General features: G+C 41.1%; 2 protein-coding genes across 8 annotated transcripts in view; one reads left to right on the forward strand and one right to left on the reverse strand.

Moving 5' to 3' along the window:
• LOC117808181 (fibronectin type III domain-containing protein 4-like) overlaps positions 1-23,600 on the reverse strand; it is a 67,825-nt gene that overhangs the window by 33,486 nt on the left and 10,739 nt on the right. For 5 of the 7 annotated variants that reach the window (XM_034677747.1, XM_034677746.1, XM_034677741.1 and 2 more), the window contains exons 7-12: positions 17,229-17,366; positions 15,573-15,636; positions 14,801-14,807; positions 13,175-13,297; positions 12,668-12,765; positions 10,891-11,020 (exon numbers count right to left, since the gene is read on the reverse strand). The gene's annotated coding sequence lies outside the window, so the exon portion shown is untranslated. Of the gene's footprint in view, positions 1-10,890; positions 11,021-11,860; positions 12,106-12,667; positions 12,766-13,174; positions 13,298-14,800; positions 14,808-15,572; positions 15,637-17,228; positions 17,367-23,600 lie in introns of those variants that run through there. The other 2 variants (XM_034677744.1, XM_034677748.1) reach the window with 2 other exon arrangements.
• On the forward strand, positions 8,976-18,787 carry LOC117808179 (poly(rC)-binding protein 3-like). The gene is made up of 12 exons (XM_034677740.1): positions 8,976-9,050; positions 9,157-9,180; positions 9,278-9,310; positions 9,403-9,519; positions 10,392-10,523; positions 10,898-11,026; positions 12,333-12,476; positions 13,537-13,578; positions 14,786-14,861; positions 15,374-15,432; positions 16,782-16,951; positions 17,434-18,787. The coding sequence occupies exons 1-12, from the start codon at positions 8,976-8,978 to the stop codon at positions 17,486-17,488; spliced, it is 1,056 nt and encodes a 351-aa protein (XP_034533631.1). The 3' UTR covers positions 17,489-18,787.

Below are 23,600 nucleotides of genomic sequence, written 5' to 3' on the forward strand. Positions count from 1 at the left end.
TATGTAAACTAGTTTTTTTATCCAGTGCTGCCACCCGTCTTGATTTGGGTTTTGAAGGTGAGCCAACAGTGTCGTTTGAATATAAAGCAGATTTCCTCTGACGTGGTGCTCCACTTTACCACACACTCTCTTCCTTTTATGATTCAATGTGGAGCAAATTTAATGCTCTATTTGTATTTTATCCCATGGGCCATTTTACAGTCGGATGGGTAGGTAAAAGCATGGTGATCATTTTTGTTGTTGTATAGGTATGAATATAAAAGCACATGCTTATTCGGAGCCTCGTTTCAGAGCGGTTAAATTGCTTGATATGGGATTTGGATTGGATTTTGCATAAGGAGCATCTGTGCTTAAGAAAAACAATCAACAATGAGGTGAAATACGTTCTTCATTGTCTGCATTGTTGCCCTTAATCCAGCCTACAACACCACAGTTTGCTTTCCCCTGACATCTCCCTTAAACGTTCTGCTGCTGCTGCTGCCGTCCAACCCTAATAATGTCAGATTAAGCTCTGCACACAACTGTCCATCTGACATGAGGGCTGGATTTGTGCTGGATTGGAAAATCTGGATGGGATGCCTCCAAAGCTCTGTAATTCTGCACATACACACACACACATATAAATACACACCAAACACACACTAGAAGCAGATTAAAAAGCAGAGGAGCTGAGAGGTTGGAGGGGATATGCATGTCATGATGATGTGTTTGTGCACCGTTGGGGTTTTGTACATTGCTAAATGTGTTCGTGTGGTTGGACTGACCGACTACTTTGAGGTACTCCAACCACAAAAAGTTACTCAGCTGTCCTTCGCCATATCTTAGCACATTTTAAATCAAAGAAAAGGAAATATTTGACACAAGTAGCTTGGTTACTTTGTCTTGATCGCCTTCACGAATGACAAAGACGATATCTTGGTAGATTTTTGGGATGCTCAACCCTCCCTTGCTATAGACAAGCACCCCAGAGGCTACAGTTCTGATTCAGACCACCTCATCCCAGACATACCCCCGCAATGCCCGTGTGCATCACTGGGCATGCCCCCCTTTTTGTTGCAGCCGAGGGAAGGGGGGCAGCCGACAGGGCAGTGGGTGATGGTCACCCAGATTATGCCTCATCATACGGCCTATTTACACTTGACACCAAACAGTTTGGCAAACAGGCTATCGCACCGCAGCAACAAAAACTGTGCTCACTGAGGACGCCAGTCGCCTTCGTTTCATCATATAATACCGAGAAACGTCACGTGTTCCTGTGGTCGCTCATGTGACCCCCTTGTACGAACCAATCAGGTGGCAGAGTTTGTCCTGGGCAGAGCAAAAGGAAGAGGGGAAAAAAATAATTTTCTCTTTGCGATTTTTAATCTTGCAACGTTGAAAGAGGTCGTCATCTACGGTATCCTGCGCTACATAAAGGTAACACCTCCTTTTATGGCTCATTTCAAGAATATTTGGTAACTATGTGCCCAGGTTTGCTTTGGGATTTTCCCAATAATGCTAATTTATATTCTAATATTTTTAAACCCAAATAATCTATTTGGGTCTTGAATGGTTTCTGGACTTCCAAGCCATCAAACAGTTTAGAACTTGCATGTGTAGTGCAGTGTTGAGTTGGGTAACGCCGTTCAATAATTAATTAACTTGATGATTTACACCAAGCCGAGCAAAATCATTATCCTCATAATGAGCTGTGACAAAGTACGACTTATTGACTCGTTATCTGACGTAGTTATCTGAAGTAGATCAAGTTATCGTTTTTCAGAAGTTCCCCTTGCGCGCCCACATAAGGTGATGGCATGCTGCGTTGAAATATTTTGGTTTTCCCAAGAGAATACTCAATTTTATGCTTTGTCGATTTCGCTTTTCGGCTGCTCTGGGTTGTCATTGTTTTGGAGTTCATTGTCTTGACTAAGATTCAAGCATGAGCGATCTTTTTGTTGAGTAATTATGTCTGAATGGAGAACATGGAACAAATGACATATTTCTGTTGCTAACAATGAAGCTAGAACAACCTTCTTTCATCCTAAAGTTGTGGTCAGTGGAATTGATACACCAGCTCGCCCAGGAGGTCGTTATTACAATTATCGTCAGGCTGATATTAGCGCTGCTGATGGCCTTATTCTCCGATAGTCATAGACCAAAAATGTCATTCGTCATTACCTTAAAAGCTAAGCTCTGTGTTCAACTCATGCGCTGAGAAATGACCCCTTTGTTTGGGTGAAAAGCTTATCGTTTGGCGGTGAGATTAACAGTGAAAGTCTCGTGTCGGTGGCATTACCAAAAACACAGCAGTGACCAAATCAGGCTGTGAAGCACTGTCCAGAACAATCGGCAATAAAAGGAGGGGGAACTGCAGGAAAGGGGGACGTGCTTTTGACTCGTGCTGCATGAATGCCCTGCAAAAGCTCGGCGTATGGAAGCCATGACTTTGTGACAAGCGGTGATCTCACATTACAAATTGTGGCAAATCTAAAATGGCCGACTTAACGCTGGGTTCTTAGCGCCGCATTCATTGCACAACATGGTGTGCCTGCATTGTAAAGCGCTCTAATCAAATGCAAGTCAACTCACTGGAACCCCCCACCCCCTTCAGCTGGACTATTTTAGGCCAACACAGAGCACTCTGTGAGGTACTTTTTACGCCACTTGGTGATAGTTGGTCCCCACGTTGTCTTTGCCCGTTGAATTCTCTGATTTGACTGGTTGTGGTGAGGATGTGGTGGCCGGAGTTTTGATTTTGATTTGCACTGAGTTATCAGGATGCCGGGCTGCTGATGTGGGCTGACAGCTCTCGAGAGCACTGTCATAGTGGCGTATAGGAAGGCCGATGGGGTAGACGCCCCCCCTCCACTCAGCTGCACCGCACCACATACAACAAAAGCCTGCGCCAGACAAGACAAGAGCTGCTCATATACCAGTAAACTGAGGGCCGGATCCTCAGCCCCTCTTGATTTCTTCACTTCAATTTGCACACAGTTCCTGACAGGAGCGACCAATGCCAGCAATTATTCATCACCCCTGTCTTCTTCCCTGTTGCTTATCGTGCCACAAACTTTGTCTCCAAGATTTTTTTCTCCTTGTGATCAACTGAAAAAGGGAGAAAGTCCAGAGAGTGAGACAGTCTTCCATGCAGGATTGAGATCCCTTGAACAGAATTCCTGTAAAACATATGGATGAACGAGGTCACCCTCTGTGCCCCCCCTCTGCTGCCCTATATGCACGCTAATTTCCCTTTTGTTTACCCTTAATTGGAGCACAAACATGATCGTCAGGAGATCTCCCTTGGTCGTGGGTCGAACATATTGGCGGCATTATAAGTGAACCAATTCTTGCATGGTTGAGTTGCGTTGCAGCTGCAGACATCTGCAGCTCAGTTTGTCTGTGCGGCTTAAAATCTCCTGTTCTTTTTACTCTTTTTTAGAATAAACACGACAACGGTAACAAATAAAATCATTCTCTATACCTGCAGGAGTATCTCTAGGCATGGAACGCTAGATAAGATGTTAAAAATGAACAACTTAACAAGATATGGTGCCAGATCCTGTATTTAAAAGTACTAGATGGTTTTGCAGTCTATCAACGGGTAGAAGTAAAATGATTTCTGGTCATTCGTTGGTTGTTTTTGGTCTTTTTTAATGTGTAGTATGTGGAACTGTACTTTTAACTGTACTGGTATTTTTTAAAACTTCAATAAAAGTAAGTTTTTATGAGATATGTACACAATTTATCATTAGGATGAGTCTACCTTGCTTTGCATTTGTCTGAAACGTGTTCTCTTAAACTTCTGAATCATGATAATCCAATGAGAAACAGAAAAGACTGCTCACACAGAAATATAAATCGAAGCTTTAAAGCAAAATCTTGTAGAAAATTTGTAGTGTGTGCAAAGAATTAAGCTGCAGAAGGGTCACAGAGTACAGAACTGGGAGCCTCCTTTCATAGCATGTGCATGGACTTTGTTGGGATTCATTATGTGTAAGAGTAAGTCTGCTTAGCGGGAGGACAGCATGAATCCCCATACTGGCTCTCATCCAAACACTGAACATCGTCATAAAAAAATACTAGCAGCAAATTGAAGGAAGTCCCGGTGCATTATGTGAACTATATTATCAATTCAAGAGACAATACCTTGACCTTTCATTCAACCTTTCCTTACACTACTCAGCATTTCCACGGCCACAAAGCTGACCCCATTAAAGAAGATACCGCCCTCATTAAAAGAGTTATATTCAAGGATTTCTCTGATTCTGTTTTTCGAAACCTGTGCTGCTGCTTCAGCTCGGTTTCGCAAGCATGAAGGTTTTTTTTAGTACGAAAACGTCATAACGACATATCTGTAGATATGTGGATTAGGATGGAACAGATGCCAGAGGCTTTGGCCTAGATTAGACTGCCGGTAGTCCATTTAATGATTTTCTTTACAGGATTTCAGATGTCTCTCTCTCTCTCTTCTCTCTTTCTGTCAGATATCCTCTTGATATCCTATCTGAGCTGATTATATGGACATATCATAGTTCAGAAACTGATCTTAGAGTGGTTCAATTGTTGCCAAGCAGTCAATTGAAGAAGTTTAAAACCTGATATCAGGCCTGCTTGAATGGCGGCATAAGAACTGCATAAAACCTGCAATAAATCTGAGATGTTATGTGATTGATTAATTGTTTACAGGCTGAGTAGTCTGGATAAAAAACACATCAACACATTATCATCAACCTCAATGATCTGGAATTTGCAGTTTCACTACAAAAACAAAATATTGTGCTTGGCTTGAGGTTCAAATGTACTAAAAATGTCCTTAAAGCCCCTGTGACGAACTTTTTGGCTGCTCGATTTGTTTCATGCTCATGCAAGGCCTCAGGTTGCATCTAGAATCTGTGACGACTTAAACCTGGAGTCATGGGGCAGAATTGTCTCTTCTAACCTCTCAAAAACACCAACAAATGCTACATTAAAGTTATCTAAAGCTGAAAGAGAACAAAGAGTTGAACTATCCTGCATCCTGCAGTTTTGTCACGCTTTATAGCACTTCCCGACACAAGCCAGAGTGACGTGGATCAAGTCAAAAGGGGCCAAAGTAAGTTGATGGTCACTTAGCTGTGCAGCAGCTCTCGACCTGGAGTTCAAAGCAGAGTCAGCTTTAGAGTCCAGTTTTCTGTCTGTAATGAGATGAATCCATGTCTGCAGGAACCCTAGACTTCCTCCTGATAACAGATAGAAGCATCTATTCCTCAGTATTGTTTTAATGAGACGTGTTTTTTATGGCTTAAAAACACAACATTTAATGTTGTCAATTTGCAAATAACATCAGTGCTCATCCAAAAGCACTTCCACATGCCGAATATCACCCTTAAACTTTCCTTTTAACCCATTTGTGAGTGTTTTTGCATCATTTACACCCCGGTGACTCTTTATAAAAGCAGCATCTCTTCATTGTTGGGAGGACATAAAAGAGGAACAAGGGGATAAAAAGAAATGAGACCTTAGATGCAAGTTCTTCAAGAGCAAATGCACGAGTCTTTTCTGAGCAGACGCAGGGAGAGATGGGAGGCAGGGGGGAGGAGAGCGGGATGGGGGAGCCATTTTGTGCACTGCGTTGTCCAGCCGAGCGTAAAGCGTGATTAATTCAATAGCCGCCATAGAGGAGGAGGCTAGCAGCGCCGCAACACCGAGCATGACCCACTTTCCCCATCAGATGTCATGAAATATTCCCTACCATCCCTCTCTGTGTTTCTCATTTCACCCTTTTGCCAACTTCCTGCCTGATTAACAAAGACACAGCAGAGGAGAAGTGCAAAACTGAACATGTGTGATGTGATTAAATAATCAAATGAAGAGGTCAAACAGTCGGGATTCATATCTCATAATGAGTAAAATAGGAGCTTTGTCGGGGGATGTTTGTAGATATTTTTCAGGATAAGAAACTCAGACCTTAAAATAAAAATCTGGCTTTTGGCCGGGAGGTTTGAGCCCATTGGGGGCAAATGATTCACAGGGCCTTGACCTAATTCTATTATGCTACAGGATGTATGAGCAAAATACAGTCTGTGAGGATAACTATTCAAACGCAGCTCTTAACGGTGACCTCGTTCAAGTCCGAGGAACCAGCTAGATCCTTTAGGTCGACCTAAATCTAGAGTTTCGTGTCTTAATCGCAGGGAGGAGGAAGAGAGCAGGTTCAGGCCTCCAAATGTACAAATATTAAATATTGTTATTTACTGAAAGAAAAGAGGGTTTGGAGTAAACTCCTGCCTTTGCCCCCCAAACTTTGAAGTCTTGCAATGGCACTAAAGCCACGCCATGTAGAATCAACGTTAGCATGAATCCTGTCGTCAATCTTGGGAGTTTTTATTCCCTGTCCCCCCTCCCTCTCTGCCCCTGGAGAGGACCTGCACCGCTGGCTTGGGTCTTAAACCCGGATTAAGGCTTTTTATGTAATCTGGTCTCCTCTGGGAGATTGGAGAGACAGCTGGCAACAGAATCCATGTCCTTATCTCTCGAACCTCCCATGGCCTGCGACCAACACGGCCCTCAGCTCGCAGCTCTGCAGGCGGCGTAGATTAAGAGCAGGGACAGTTTCTGCAGCCATAGACTGATGATGGTGCGTTCTTACATGTGTGGGTCTAATTTCAGAATTGAACCCCCAAACAACTTGGAACAATGACAGCTGAAATGATTCATGAATAATATATTTACAGAAATCTGAACATTTTCTGTGTATTTCACTTTCATGGCTCCACTTGCAGAAACATGTCGATAAAAATGTCTGGATCTTTGATGAGAAAGATTTAGGATATTCTCATGGAACTATTTCAAGTTGTTAAAAGTATCCTTTGGCTATTAACATCCACAAACAGCAGAACAGTGTTAATATCATCAGATCATAGAACATGTATTGACATGCTGTAATCCTATACTTGTGTCTTTGTACATCCAAAGTAAGGGAATAAATAAAAGGATGACTCAGGTTTCAAAATGAGGCAGCTGCAGCCTCTCCAATGAGATGATTAGTATTTTGTCTTATTGATGTTGAACTGCAGAAGTAAAACAAGGACGGATGAGAAGGGAAAGATCTGATATAATTTAGTATTTACTTAATGTTGACAACTTCACAAGTGTTCACCTGTCGCATAACCTGGTATCTATGCTTTTATCATCCTTATAGATGCACAGTTCACCCAACACTCAAACTCAATGTACTCTGAAGCTGCTAAATCAGGCTCTTATTGGCTCTTTTATCAGAGAGGTGGAGGCGTTCAAGAGAGAGATCAACCTGACAACCTGAGACGTGTTTTCAAGTCAGTCCAGTCATTTCATTTCTGATACACAACGCCAAGACCTGAAGTGTTATTTCCCTCTGCTAATTAGCAATCACACGGCGCAGAGAAGGGAGGGGGAAAAATGCATTTCCACATAGCAACAATGTGTTTGATTGGCAGACCATGACTTTATCTGTCTGTTCAGTCAAGGTCAGCAGCTTCAGGAGCTTTTCTTGTCTTCTATCAGGAGGCAACATGAATCGGGAGAAGGGAAAGATAACATGTGATTCATGTTTAGGTGTTTAGATGTTGCTTTGAAGATGTTTTTTATATCTTGAAATGCATCAAACTGCAGCTGTAGTGTTAGACAGAAGGTTTGTGGTGCATTAAAAATGTGAAATATGAAAAACAATTCCTGCAAATGTTGTATTCATAGCTGTCTGCTCTTCTGTTGCCACGTTTGTTAATAAAAGTTGGAAATATTTAATACAGCTGATTAAACGCCCCCCTTAATCTTCAAACCAACCTTTAGTTATTATTTATCCCTCGTTTATTTTCTATCTAGTTCATCATTTGATGATTATTTTCAACTTTAAAGCTAAGAACCACCCACAGAGATGCTTTCTTATGATATAAGTTCAAAATGTAATCAAATTTAACAGCAATTGTGTTATTTTTCTTGTCATTTGAAGCCAATAAATAAATATAGGTAATCAGTTATTCACAAAAACCTCACACTAAACACTCCTGATGGATGTTATAACAGAGAAATCTAAAATTTGCCCTTTATGTGTCGGATTTGGACCAGATTAAATCCCAGACTGCAGAGTATATAATCCTAAAATTCATCTCTAGGACTGCAGCACCCTCCTGTGGCCACATTATGCACTGCAGCCCTGCTTGAGTCATTACATCACTTGTCAGGCAGAATTAGAGGGGTTCCAGCTGCTTGATAAAAATAAATATGGCGCTCATGTTCGATGGCTCATATCGTGACAGGAGAGACATATGCTGACCTACATTTCAATGGCTTTTATTACAAACTGCTGTGGACTGCAGAACGGGAGAAAACAACTCATTTTCATCCGAACATATCTGGAGATGTTGCACGTTGAACACAAGATTCATAGAGAGACTGTGAATGATCATCTCCGGATGTTGTTTATCCACCCCAGGGGTCAATAAGCAGATGTAGGACCCCCTTCCTCCCTCTGTGTCCCTTTGTGCAACACAGCCCCATTCTTTTTCTAAAACCACATCATCTTTGCCACGTTGCATTGGCTGACAATTCAGATCTCCATTCATACAACACATTTACTCACAAGCGCACCAAATATACATCCACATCCAGCTGGAAATAGTCCCCATCTAATGCATCTAATCCAGTTTGAGTAATAACTGCATGAAAGTACACTGAGCTGCTGTTACTGAGTGAAGTAAACTTAGAACCATTGTTCTTCTGTTTTTAAAAGAAGAATCTCCTCAGTAGGATTTTTTCAAGTTGCTCTACACTTAAACTTAACTCTTTATTCACCAAAATAAGCAAGAATTGACTTCATTTCATGTTCCTATCCTGCTAATCTTCTCCCTTTGCCTAAAATCAGTACGTGTGCTTTTACTTGTCATCTGTTAGGTGACCGGTTGGCTGACTCCACCATCACACTCGCCTTGGCCCTTGCACTCCTCTCTCTCGCCCCTTCCTTCACATCCAATCCCGACATGGAGCCCATCAAGGTCCAATCAGAAGGTGGACTGAATGTGACCCTCACCATCCGTCTGCTGATGCACGGCAAGGTGCGAAAAGCAAACAAACTTATCTGAATTTTCTATGATAGATAGATTATTTTTAAAGGCCCCTTTGGCACAAAACACACTTAATGTTGTTTTCCTTTCTTTGCAGGAGGTTGGGAGCATCATAGGAAAGGTATTTATCACAAACAACAACTAGACCATGTAAAGCTGCATCGTAACGCCTGTAAATGCACAAAACAACACAATAATGTTTCTTTCTTTTCTTGCAGAAAGGAGAAACGGTGAAGAAAATGCGTGAAGATGTGAGTTCAACATGTCAGCAGAAGCACCATTATCTATGACACTCCTATTGTGTGTTACTGTTGAATAACTGTGCACTTTTTCTCGCCTGTAGAGCGGTGCACGTATCAACATCTCAGAGGGGAACTGCCCTGAGAGAATAGTCACCATCACCGGGCCGACGGACGCTATTTTCAAGGCCTTTGCCATGATCGCCTACAAGTTTGAAGAGGTACAACCATAAACACTGAGGAGTGTTTTTAAATCATCTTCCACAACGCAGAAGAACAACACTACAACGAGTAGAAGTCTGACTGTTTTGACTCTTCACTTTGTGAAGGAAGTAGCATGCTTGTGTGCAACAATCTTGATTTAAAAAGTAAATTAAAAGTATCAGAGTCAAAGTTTACAGTTAACAGGAAAATTCAAATGTGAGGGAATAGATGCTGTCCTGCTGTGTCTGTCCTGACTTGTCTCTAAATGAATACAAAGCAGGCTTGGCCCTCTTATGTAGGACAGAAATGTGCTGATCTCACCTTGCAGCACCCTTTGAAACTGGGCCAGTTCTGTGTTTTGATTTGGGTGCCGGATCAGCAGGCTGCCCGCCGAACCGAGACATGGTGTCTCTGAGACACAACAGATCGAGCTATGAGGGAGGAGGTGCACCTCTGAGACAACTGGATATTATTGATGGTGGTTGATTATTTGAATTTTAAAATGTTAATCTCTAAAGTGACAAATAACTAAGCTCTTAAATAAAGAGAGAGGAGAAGAAAGAACAACAGTTCATTCTGAGTTACTCACTCCTGGCTGATATCGGCACTTCTCACAGACATCAGCCAACCTGCAAATAATGTGCCAAGAAAAACTACTAAAAGGTAGAAAATTAGCTTTGTGCACATGCTTTGAACCTGCAGGTATCTTAGGTAAGCACCTGTTGATTAAAAAGTGTAAAACATTGGCTTAAGAGCTGATAGAAAGTTACTTTCAAAAGCATACTCCTAAATAAGGGTTCAGAAAAATCATCAGTTTCTGCACTTTGTACTGTTTCACCTCACACTCACCTGCTGCAGCATTAATCTGATATAAGAACTCTTCCCTCAGGATATAATCAACTCTATGAGCAACAGTCCAGCCACCAGTAAACCCCCTGTAACCCTGAGGCTTGTCGTCCCGGCCAGCCAGTGCGGCTCGCTCATCGGGAAAGGAGGCTCCAAAATCAAAGAAATGAGAGAGGTAGGGTACAAGAAGGGAGATGAATCTCCTTCTATATTAAAACTCTCTTTAAATAACACGTGGATCGAGGTATAAAAGGAGAGCTTCACTTTTTTAGGGGAATGTCATCACCTTATTAATGATGCTTTTATGCTTACATTTATCATCCATATTTATAGTTCCCACATAAGCTCTCTAAATCTCATATAATGGTTCATATAGTTTCAATTTAAGCCTTTAAATCCTGCATAATCCCAAAACCAAAAAGCTCAATTTTGCTGCACTGGCATCAGAGTAAAAATGTGTCTCTGTTTGAAGTTTCTTTTCTGCATTTTTTTTAAAATCGCTTTTCTCATATAAATCCAGTTTTTCAAAACATCCTTCCTACCTTTTAGTCCACAGGAGCTCAGGTGCAGGTTGCAGGCGACATGCTCCCCAACTCCACTGAGCGAGCGGTGACGATTTCAGGGGCCCCAGAAGCCATCATCCAGTGTGTCAAACAGATATGTGTGGTGATGCTGGAGGTACAGTAAAGACAAACAAGGAAATATTATTCACACCTCACAATTTGTTGAGCTTATAATGCATTACAGTTATGATCCTTAAGATTTCAGCCTTGGAGTTTGGGGACATCTAAATCTGTTGGTAAGAAGTGGATTAGCTTTTTGGATTCAAAAGGGAAGAGCCTGCATTCTTTCCAACGGCCAGCAGGAGGCAACAAAGTCAGATTATATTAAACTTGATGGGAAAAAAATGCAAATTGGTCTCAATCCTGAATTTCAAATTACCTTCAATAGAGTGTGATGTTACATTTTTTTGTAAATGATATTTTTGTAAAGCAGAACACGCTTAAAGGGACCTCAGATTCTGAATTATCCTTGGGGCGCTTGTGGCCTAGTGGTCTAAGCGCCTGTCACAGAGGTCACCGGTACTCCCGGCCGCGACCATGTCCTGCATGTCTTGAAATTCAAGTCCTCCAAAGGAGCAAAGGACCTTGCAACAAACAATGAAGACGCCTAACATAAATCCTTCCCCAGGAAAATCTTAAGGATTATAACTTTCAGTGACTTTGTAATAAAATAAATCCTTCCTTAACACGTGTATAAACATAAAGAGACTAATAATGTTTTGTTGATGAAGAATCTGATTGTTTTGTGTGTTTTTAAGTCTTTGATTCACATTCTGACTCCTGCAAACACATTTAGCTTCACAATCAGCTGCAAATCCAGCAGAAGTGGTCATTTTAGTTTGCAGGAACATGTTTGAATGAAATGATTTCATTAAATGTACAGCCTTAAGTCAACCTGAATTCTTCTGTGCATACAAGTCGTAATGCTTTGGATCATCAGGCTACACACTCTGTAGTTGTCTTCTTTTCTTGCATCATTAATTTGAAACTATCTGCACAGCCAGTTCTCCATTGGGCCTTCATGATGGCACCAGCCATGGATACTAGGACATATGTGACATGACTGTAAGTCTCTAGCACACAGAGTTCATGAGATGTATCTGTAAAAAGCAGTATGTAGAGTCATCATTATCCAGTTGAAAGTGATGTTCCAGGTAAATCCAAGTTTAGTTGTTGCACTGAACCACGATTTGGACTTTTTCCTTCAGCATGAACACACAGTGAAGAGCACTTTTTGTGTGAGTGTCACAGGTTGTCTTCCCTCAGGCACCGTCCCTCTTTGGTCTCACTTTATGCAACTTCTTTTTCTTTCTTTCTCTCTTTCCTCTTCTTTTCTTTCTCTAACACTCTCTCAACATCTCACCCTTCTTTTTCTTCTTCTTCTTTTTCCCCCCACTCTCTCCTCCTTTTGCTCTCCTCAGTCCCCACCGAAAGGTGCCACCATCCCCTACCGCCCCAAGCCTGCCTCCACCCCTGTCATTTTTTCAGGTGGCCAGGTAAGAGCAGACCCACTGGGGGCGTCCACAGCCAACCTCAGCCTCTTACTGCAGCACCAGCCACTGCCTGTTAGTGTCGCACCAGGTTTTACTCACTTTTCCTCCCTCCCTCACTCCCCCTGTCCTCCCCTCTGGACTAGCATGAAACCATCACTGCTGTTTACTTTGTCCTCACTGTTTTCCTTCACCTGCAGCCACTCCAACCAGAACTGGGATAAATATAACTTGTTTTTCATGGAGACTTAAACACTAGCACTCACAGAACTAGCTGCAGTTTTAAGCACTTTCCACACTGGCTTCTGGGGCTGACAGGAAGTGCAGGTGAGCTGCAGAGGGAGAGGAAGCTCACTAGGGACACCTAGAGGGTGGAAGTGCATTACAGAAGATGAGTTTAGACAGAAGATCAACTCAAGTTCTTCAGGCAGCTTTAGATTTGTGTTATCTTAAAATCTCAGCTTAAACTTTCTGTAAAAAATATTATTTTAAGCATTTTTATTACAAAATTGAAGTTGACTAATAAATAACCAGTAAAAACAACATTAAATTCAAGTGTTCTTTCAACTTTCTTTGTAAGAAAAGTTACAAAAAACCCAAATCTTGGCACCAATTCAGTAAATATCATTAAAGTCAATAACTTTCCACTGCCTAGACCTCATACAGACACTTGACATGTTATTTCTCTATGCTCTAGCAGCGCTCTTGTTCCTGTCACAGCTGATGAAATGAAGTTTAGCTCAGTTCTGACCTCTGTGGCCTCTCTAACCTACCACATCCAATAGGTCGATTCATATTACTCCTCTCGGGGTCGTTCCTCTGGTTTCTCCCTCACTCCCTTCCTGTCACCTCCCCGTCTGTCTCAGTTGTCCCTTGTTGATTTAGTTCAACTGGATCTGATTGATGAGAAATAGGAGTAATGACAGACAGTCTATAGTGCATGACTTTCTTGTATTAAGGTTAAAGTCAGGTGACAATGCATAGAATAAAGTTAGCTGTGTAAATGTCATAATTCTTAAATCATATTTCATGTTATTGTAGATTCAACAGCTCCATTTAGTTAAGGATGTCTGTTTTTGTGTTTGTTCCGATGATGTAACAAGATAACAATAAGCTCTTCCTCTCATGTTTGCAGGCTTATACCATTCAAGGACAGTACGCCATCCCTCATCCAGATGTGAGTGCTAACCCCACGAGGCAGACACTCTGTCTCACTGCATCCAAATATTTCTCTCTTTGACTCGCAGGCTCTTTTGCTCTCTTTCTACCCATATTAATATTAACTGTTAATATTAATACAGCTTTTTTTCTGATATGTAATTCCTCTTTCTTCTAACTTTTCTGACTCTGGCCTCCCTGCCCTTTGTTTGGCATTAAACCTCATGGGGCTTGGCCTGAAAATGTTACAGATTTGGCAGAAAATATGGTCCTCACTGGGCCTTGAAGACATGTCTTTTTAGAGTGCTTTCTGTCACAGCTGACCGATGCCTTTCATAAACAGACTTCAGACCTGGAACATTCTCAATAGAGGCTTTTCATTGCAGCAGACAATGAACTGCTTTAAGCTTTGGTCATATTTCTGGAGGATTTTTAGTGCTGAGCTGAGGAATCCTAACACTGAAAACTTAGTTTTATGTTGCAACAAGGACTTCTATTCACAAGCACTGTTGCTAGAAAGGTTGAGCAGGACACTATCACTGTTGTTATGGTGTTTTGACCAATCAGAATAAAGTACTTAACCCAGCCTGTTAATGAGTAAGAAAGCAGGTTGATAAGCTTACTTAACTAAATGCATCCTTTGACTTCTGCTACATTCTTATACAACCTGCAAAACTCTGCAGCCGTCTATCACTCCAGTATCACTGGGGAGAACAGGCAAAGGAAATTACTCTAAAGACAAAAATGATAGGCTTCGAGACATGCTGTAGAGCCGGATATGATCTATCCATCCATTCCACTTATCACAGGGTGCGCCCTGAACAGGCTGATATGATCCTTTCATTACAAAGGTATATAAAGGCTCCAGTGGGTGTTATCAAATCAAAAGATTGTGCCCATGAATCGAAGAGTCGTCTTTACACAGTTTTTGCCAAAACACAACTCAGGCCAAGTCCTTTATGAGCTTCTTCTTCTTCTTCTTCTTCATCTTCTTCTTCTTCTTCTTTTCTGTCTGCCTCTGTCTTTGTCCTTCACCTGTCTGTGTTGTTACTTCTCCTCAGATCCTCTCTCTACTCTCTTAGCGTTTTCGGACACACCTGTGCGCGTCTGTGCGTGTGTCTGCGTGAGCGCAAGCTACTTTCTGTGTGTGTGTGTGTGTGTGTCTGAGTGTGTTTTTTAACGATGACCTCATAGCTCTGCTGTCCTCCTCCTCCCCCCCTCAGCAGTTGAGCAAGCTCCACCAGTTGGCTATGCAGCAAACCCCCTTTACCCCCCTCGGACAGACCACCCCTGCCTTCCCCGGTACGTACCCACCTACACGACGAACCCTCTTTACCGCAGCTCCTTCTCTCGTTTTTACCTGTAGAGACAAACACATTCTCTTCCTCCTTTTATTTCTCTTTCTCTTCTTTTCCTGTCTCTGTCCTTTTTATCTTTCTCTTCTTCTCGTCGTTCTCCTCCTAATGGTCTCTGTGGTGCACAGAATCACATGACATGGCCTGCTGGTGGTCTGCTCTTGTTGATGTTGAGGTTTTCTTTTGTTCTCTGGTTTCCCCGTTTTTTAACGAAGCCTGAGATTGTTTCCCCGAGTTTTGAGAGTATAGTTTTCTAGTAAATGTAAAGGCTCCTGTCAGGACTGAGCCAGACTATCCAGTGATACAGAAATGCCAGGGGTCAATAGTCAGGGGAATGAAAAACACTCCAGGACTGCAGTTCATCAATGCTGTTCACTCCCTCAATGTGCCAAACTCTATTTTATGTCCTCTTCCTCCCCTCCTCTTTCTCTCTCTCTCCCGTCTGTTTCCTGTGTTCAGCAGCAGGTCTGGATGCCAGTAACCAGGCCAGTACTCATGAACTCACCATTCCCAATGATGTGAGTACATTCATTCTGCAATTCAATAACTCTGCCAGTGCCTGGACTGGTGTTTCAGCTTATTGAGTATTTTCAAATGCGTCACATCCCTAAAAACTGCTAAATGAGTTTCATGATAATACAGGTCAAATGCAAGAAACTGATTTTGAACTTATATAAGACAGCCTGAATTTCCTGTGGCAGGTGGTGCTAGACTCCGGGTCCCTTTATAGGAAAAGAAAAGTCACATTAAGTCATGAATCTAGCCTGTGGAAACTCAAAAAGAGCCCACTTGAGCTCATAAAGGTTTAAAACTTATAAATATATCAAGGAGCCTTAAAAAGGATTGGTTATGTCTTGAATCAGTTCTTAGTTTTACTTTAAGCCAGCTGATTTTTGTGCAAAGACGGCTGGTAGCAGAAGTTCATGCTGCTGCTTATGACAGAGGCAGATGTAAAGAGATGCTATAGTCTTAATGTGATCAAATAAAAGCATGAACAACCTTCTTTGAATCTGCATAAGTTAAGGTCGGGTTACTCTTATAAATCACTCCTAAAGCTCTGGCCACTGGCACTACATTAGATAATTTGTTATAATGTGCAAAATGTTCCCTTTTGACAATGCCAGGAAGAGTTTGTTCACTTTCCATCAGAGGAAATTACTCCAAACAATACTGTAACAACACTCCAATTAAAAAAGAGAGGATTTGTCATCTAAATACTGACAGCGTGTCGGTTTTTCTCCTTCCCACAAGCATTTAAAGATAATATTGGCAACACAATGTCAGACTGGAACACTTGTTCAGCAGTTCTGATAATTTGCTGCCAATTGGGTGAATTTATTGCTGCATCTGCAAAATGAAGGACATTTCATGGCAGCAAATTGATCAGAATATCTGACGTATTACGCAGCACAGCTCTCTTTTCTACCTTTGTGAGTCTTTTTAAAAACAGATTAGAATCAATAATAGACAGATTGGTTGAATTAAACACAGAAACAGAGCCTGGCACTGGTCAGGAACTAATGGATATCAGAGCACAAATTCCACAGCGTTGTTGGACCACACTGTCAAAATCTCTGGTTTGTTTTGTGGTTAAGTGTCTCCCTGGTGAAGTTTGCAGCGATACAATCTGACAGCAGTTCAGCTATCGAGATCCCCTTTCCACAGCAGAGTTACAGGAAAGCCAGAGGGAGCTGGCTGTGTAAAGTGATTGTCCCTAATGGAAAAGACTTGTTGGCCAAGCATTAGAGCTACAAGCTGAAAGGCTGACAATAGCTGGACCGCACTCAAATGTCCTGTCAAATGTAGGGTAACAGGAATGAAAGTGTGTGTCTATGTCTCTTTCATGGCCCTCCTATTTTCTTCCCAGCTAATAGGCTGCATAATCGGACGCCAGGGAACCAAAATCAACGAGATCCGTCAGATGTCTGGGGCGCAGATCAAAATTGCTAACGCCATGGAAGGGTCATCGGAGCGCCAGATCACCATCACAGGGACCCCCGCCAACATCAGCCTGGCCCAATACCTCATCAATGCAAGGTCAGGACTTCTAATGCAATCAAAATCCAATTTATCATTGTACTGTGAAAGCTATGCCATGGATGCTTTTTTCAAAGTAATGAAATGCCCAATTAGCTGCTCTCAACATTTGTCAAGCTTTGGGTTTGGTTTTAATTTGAGTGTTTGGTTGTTCAGCTTGCTGGAAAGTTACTTTAAGAGATGCAAATTGACAATTAAATCTAGTTACAGGTGAAAGAAGCTGTTTTATTTGCTGCCCATAAATAGTGTTACTGGATGGGTGCAGATGTGTACTCACCAGCACCCTGTTGCTGATTTTAGGCTGCATCAGATGAGTATCCTGTCCCCAGGTTTAGGCTGTATTGGACGAGTACCTGGTTCCAAACTTTAGGAAGTGTCAGAGGCATATTTGGTCCTGGTTCCAGTCTTTGTACAGCTGCAAGTAAAGTACAAAAAAAGCAGTTAACCTTTACCAGTTTTACCTTCCACTGTTCTGCCTTCAGGTTCAGAGACGTGGCGGCTATGTGGAACGACCCATCTTCCATGACCACATCCTGAGATCCCTGACTGGCTCCTCCGTTTGGCCCTTTCCAATGACTGACTACCGCAGACAACCCTGATGAAGCCCTTCGGACTCTGGCTCTGGCTCTCCGAAAATGCTGACGGCCCTCCCGCCTTGACTCAAAGTTCTTCACGCGTCAGGGAGGGTTGGGCACTCATTCTGATTTCAGAGAGCCAAATTGATTAATTTAAAAAAAAGAAAAAGAAACTTTCTCTGTTGATTAGGTTTTTTAGAGAACTGTTGAAGCATGTTGAATGTTTATTAGGAAAAACTTGTGTTAATCTTTCTTCTTCTTTGCTCTCTATCTATTGCTTTCTCTCTCTCTCTCTGTCAGTGCTGCGTCATAGAACATCATTTAAAGTAAACTAAAGTACTAGTTAAAGATTGACAATTTTGTAGAACGTAGTTATTCGCAGATTACAGCTGCTCAGTGATGCTATCGGCAGAGTGTGTGGTGGGATGTAGCCAAATTATCAAATTTTGATAATATATCTTAAAACGCTAAAAACATTGGACTGTTCTACTTTTGTCCTAATTTGCATCTTTGTATACTCTACAAATCCAATCTCTACCCATGACTCTTTGCTGCATCACATGACCCTTTTAAGCCAATGGTATCACTCCTAGAGCCTCCCTTCTCATGTTTATTTCCTATATTTACATTATTGCTTATATTGCATGTGTTCAGTGTTGTATTGTTGTGTATTTGAGTATTCCTGTTCAGTGTACGTGTTCCTACAAATGTTATTATTATATCTTTGAGCTCCTGTTCTTTTTCCACAAACTTTTCAGCATTTTTGGCCATTCACGTCTAGTCCTACTCCCTGCCCAGATGAAAAACTTCCCGACATAGCCTCCTTCTATTAACACTGATTATTAGTATATAGATGCATGAATGGGAATTAGTGAAAATCAGTCGCTACAACACTGAAACTGAAAATTTAAATGATTGTTTACTAACTTAGTATTATACTGTATTTGTTTTGTACAATGACTATTGTGACTTAGCATAATAGTCGACTACGCGGCGCTCATGCAATAGACTATTCAACACTTTACTCTGGACTGCCTCTGATATGGGAGGAGTAAGTTGGACTTAAAAGCCAAGTGTTGCGTCCAAACCTTTTCGACTTCTTTCCCTTCTTTCAGGGCGTTTTTTGCTAGGCTGCTGGCAAACATATTTTCAATTTTTTTAGGCTTTTTAAAAGAGTGAAGAAACAAGGGTAAGAAGCCGACTCCTTTACGTTTGGACAAAGCCAAATGGTATTTTTTGGGCCAAGGAATGTTCAGGGGTTCATTGGGGGGAACCCGCGGGGCCTGGGCGGACGTGACCACTCAGTCTCTTTTTCAAGATTGTTCATCTTGTCGTGTTTTTTTGTTGTCATACAGTTGATTTGACGCATTAGGTTTGAATGTCTTTTTATTGTCATGACTATGTCAGCAATTTAATTGTTTTTATTTAGAAAAGGACAAGTTGGATGACAACTCCTGCTTCACTGGTTTATAGAAAAACCAGCATGTATTTATTTATTGTGTGGTGATGCACATACGACTTTTTGTTTGTTGACCATGATACTTAAGCAAAGTTCAATTTGTTGTTTTGTATTTCATTTGAGAGGGAGGTATGGATGATATTTGATTCAGTATTTCAACCATCCCTCGTGTATTCTACTCATAAGGATGCTCTAAATACTATTGGACAGCTTGAGTCATCTTATTTCTGAGCTTCAGCTGAGCTCAATCCAGTTTTGACACATACAAACAGCTGTTGAATGTTATTGACGAATCACATTATCTACGGTCCAACAAAGCAACATTCTGCATTTTCAGTGTCTCCATTTCTTCACACAGAACACTGCTTTGAATTTCCAAAAGCCTTTGCTGGGCTGAAAGGAAATGCTTGATATTTTGGGAAACTGGTTCATCCATGTTTTTGCCTAGCTTAGGATGAAAAGATTGATACCACTCACAGTATGCTTAATACAAAGCTATAACTAGTTGCTGAATAGCCTAGCTTAGCATAGAGACTTAAAAAAACAGGGAGCAACCAGGCCACGTGATGCTAAAGAACTCTGTTTAAAATCTTAAGCTTCCTAACTTTAACTTTGAGAGGAGCCAGGCTACCTTTGTGTTCCCTTTTGCAACCTTTATGCTATGCTACATTTGCAGATTGCTAGCTTTATATTTAGCAGACAGAGATGAGAGCAGAATCAACCTACTCATCTAACTCTTAGCAAAAAATGACACTAGCCTCATTCTCAAAATATCTACCTTAAAGCGCTTTGATGTGATTATGTAAATGGACCAAATGCTGTACTGAACCACGCATAGTCAATCAATATTCTGCAATAATTCTTACATTTTGATGTGAACTCAAGTCGTAGTGCTAGCATTCAAGTTATGAATTTGTGTTTCTTTTTATTTTGAATTGTCACAGCTTGTTATTTAACAGGAAAGTTTGTCAAATGAGCGAACTGAAAATGTGTTTGTTTTATTTTTTGGGGGCAAATTTGCTTTTTGAAGGGTTAGCTGATACCTAAGAGGGCATTCTTTCCCAACAGCACTGCACCAGTAAAGAACATCCTCGAGGGTATATGGCTTTCTTACAGCTGTTATCAGTGCATGTGTACCATTGAAATGTCTGCTTCAAAATAGTACACATATGTAAGAATCAAAATCATAAACATACATAGATTGCTAAAGCTTATTAGCATGGTTAACACGTGCATTTGACAGAGATCTTGTTGTGTTATCTGAATTTGATCACTTAAGCAGGAATATTGAGTTGTAAGTGATGGCAGTGTGATTTTAATAACATCAATATTCATGTGTTACTCAGTGTTTGAAAACTGTATTTACATTTGTGTATATGGCTGAGTATACTTTGAAACAAACTGCAACTAATGCAATAATAGGGTGCAATGTGCAATTATTTATTCAGTTATTTAGTTATTAGCATAGATTCAGAAAAGCTGTGTAGCTTGTTGGAAAAAAAATGCATTTTTTTATTTTATTTAATCCAGAAACAGCAGGAAAAAAGAATGACTAGACATGTTTACTTTTAATTTTCAGCTTTTGTTTGTGTGTATTGCAGTTTGGGAAAAAAAAGTGATAGAACTTCGTAACTATTTTCGATTGATTTATTTGCAATGTGCAGATCTATATTAGTTGTGAGTAATTACATAGGTTTTAATTTCAAAGTGTTGGTAAGTATAAAAACAAATAAAGTTTCATTTTTTCTTTCTGTGACTTGTTTTTCCTTTCTTTTCTTGCATCTTTGTTGTGGATGGTCTAGTTTGCTTTTGTGTAAAACCCCTCACAGGAGCTTTAAAATCAAGATACTAATTACTGTATGGCAAAGTGGGTATAGTAACAAATAACAGGTTTAAATTGTACTCTCACCTACTCTTCTATTAACAAGCTAACTATGTTATCAAGTAATACAAAATAACTTCACTTAAATCACTTCACACATAAGTTAAATGGACTGTACTTAATAAACGCTCCTCTAATCTGTCCTTCCACTTTTACATTACATGTCCCTGGAGAGGTTTTGGCATCCTGCATGTCCAACTGAAGTTTTATGGAGGTCTAGAGTAGAATCAGAGCCAGCTATAATTTGTTATAATCATAACCATTAACTGTAATTTAGTTTTAATCTGCCTTAATTAGATGATGAATGACAGAGACTGTCTGTTCTAATAAAGGAAAGCCATCCAGCACTTGTATTGCACAAGCTACAGAGCGGACAGAGAGAAATATGTCATTAGCATACCACATAATAAAATGTAAACAGACATTATCACACTTTGCATTTGAGTTCAAGCTGTTTAAATATAACAATAATGAAGTGTTATAACTCCAGTCGTTTAACATCTTGATTTGTGTTGAACAAACAAATCTAAGTGGCGAATTATGAGTTCTTTCCACTTCTCTAACATACAGGAAATGCGCCGTTGTGCACATTTAACAGGTGGTAAAGTTTGTTCACAAATGAGGATTCTCGCCTCATCCTCCAGAGATTTAAGGGAGGATAAAATGTTCTGCATGTGGACTTGTTATGAAGCAGAGATGATCCTCAAGGACAACGAGCCAGCCTTGTTATGTGGTGTGTAACAGAGCGGTGAAATCCTGTGCGATGTCCAGAGAATACCACAGAGTTAAACTGATGGCTTTAAGACAACGCCAGGAATTTTAAGTTTCACGCTGCTGGGATGGGGTTGCATATAGCTTTAGTGAGCAGGAAAGGCCTCCTGCGTTTAGGGAAGGATTCAAGGGTAGATTAAGAATTTTTCTTGGTGTGAGCCAAGAAGCTGTCTGACTATGTGATACGTCGGCAGGCCATAACTATTGGCAGAGATCCAGCGAGGACCGTTGCAGTGTGTTATCAGAGTTCAACGGGCTGTCACTGCAGCTGACCAAGAGCCTGACTGAGGAATGAAGTCCTGACACACAACAGGTATATTCATTGAGCTAATATTTCATTGAGTGCCACTTAGAGCTATGCAAAGAAGCAGCCCATGGTCAGATGAAGCTTTAAAGTTTAAGGATATTTTGTGTACCTGTCGTTTTGCAGAGATAGGGAGGATGCAAGATGACTCCTCCTCAGCAACAGCTCTAAAAAACAATGCTTCTTACACTCACATCACACTTTTGAACTTGCAATCATGTACCTGACTTATCATCAACAATTCAGTTCACCTGCAACTCATTTGGTCAGCAACTTTTGTCGATGTAGACTAATACTTTTTCTAAAGCCCATTCTTTGCCCTCATGATTCATCCATGAGAGTTTCATGTCCCTTCAAGTCCTGGAAGTGCTCCAGCCGCCAGCCGCCTCACATTCGCCATGCAGAAGATGAACTGGATGGACCAAAAATAACTCACACCACATCATAACTCTATTGGAGCCAATTATACATACGATGAAGTAATGTGACAGCCAGTTCCGTGATGACCTGAGAGGGTTACAGTTAATCTGTTGAGACATCTGAGCCAGCAATCAGCATGAATCAAAGATCAGATAATCGCTGTACTTAAAAACACACAATTTCCTTCTACTGTCCTTTATTGTGGACTTTGTGGTCGCCCTGTGGGTCAAAGGAAGGAAAAAACTGTCGGCACACTGTGAAACTAGAGCAATAACAAAAAAGGACATCAGCGGATCACTGTGCTCTTTTCAATTAAGGTTTGTCCGACTTGGCTCGTCCAAAAAACATAAAGGCATCCTTTTGCCCCCGCCAGTAAAAACTGGAGCGAGTCCATGCTATCACTCAGCAGTACTGTAAGCTACTTACAGACAACCCTTTCTTTAATGCAAAGAAATGATGTCAGAGCAAGAAGAGGATGACGCAGGGGTGTCAAAGTTGCAGCATACGTCTAGATGCATGAGGAGTCCTGTGGGTAAGTCTCTCAGTTGTTTGCTGGGGCCAGAGTGCTAAAACATGCTCTGTGCTCTCGTGAGTGCAAGCAGAGTGAGCAAAATCCAATGTCACAAAGTCTCTGCAGCAGGGGAGAATCATGAAATGTACTGAGCGTGGTTTTGAAGAGGTCAATATATACTGTAGGGCAGCACAGTGGTGCTTTCAGAAAGTGACATTGCAGTGTCAAAAGGAACAAATCATGCAGAAGTGCAGATGGGATGAATTGTTGAAACTGTAGCTTTGTCCAAAATGATAAATGCAAGTTCTTCATCTGATTGCATTAGAAATATGTTTCCAGATGTCTCTTGCTTCAAGAAATCCCTCTGTAATACTTATCTGAGACAAGTACTCTGAACTGGCCAGGCTTCATATCACTTTGATCCTGTGGAGGAGTAAGAATTCATTCACCCAACAGGAGCTTTGCCAGAAGTCTGACACCATGAGAAAGAGTGTTAAAAAATGCTTCTGCAAGTTTGAAGTAAACACCAGAGAATTTGAAGTAAATCACCCTGATAACCACGCAGCAGAGAAACACAGGTGTCAGGGGTTATTTTGACATTTAGTGCAGTTTGAGATTTTGGATGCACTCACAAAGAAGCACCGTCGCACGCGCTAGAATGCTCCACCGGTCAATACAATCAATGATTCTGCCTTTCAGCAAAATTGACAGGGCTGAACTCTGCACA

The sequence above is a fragment of the Notolabrus celidotus genome, chromosome 24 (genome assembly GCF_009762535.1).
Source record: "Notolabrus celidotus isolate fNotCel1 chromosome 24, fNotCel1.pri, whole genome shotgun sequence".
Classification (NCBI taxonomy): domain Eukaryota; kingdom Metazoa; phylum Chordata; class Actinopteri; order Labriformes; family Labridae; genus Notolabrus; species Notolabrus celidotus.

Coding starts and splice junctions, on each gene's coding strand:
- LOC117808179 (XM_034677740.1), top strand. CDS start 8,976: ATGGAGCCCATCAAGGTCCAATCAGAAGGTGGACTGAATGTGACCCTC. Junction 9,311..9,402: donor TGAAGAAAATGCGTGAAGAT/GTGAGTTCAACA, acceptor TCTCGCCTGTAG/AGCGGTGCACGTATCAACAT. Junction 13,579..14,785: donor ACGCCATCCCTCATCCAGAT/GTGAGTGCTAAC, acceptor CCCCCTCAGCAG/TTGAGCAAGCTCCACCAGTT.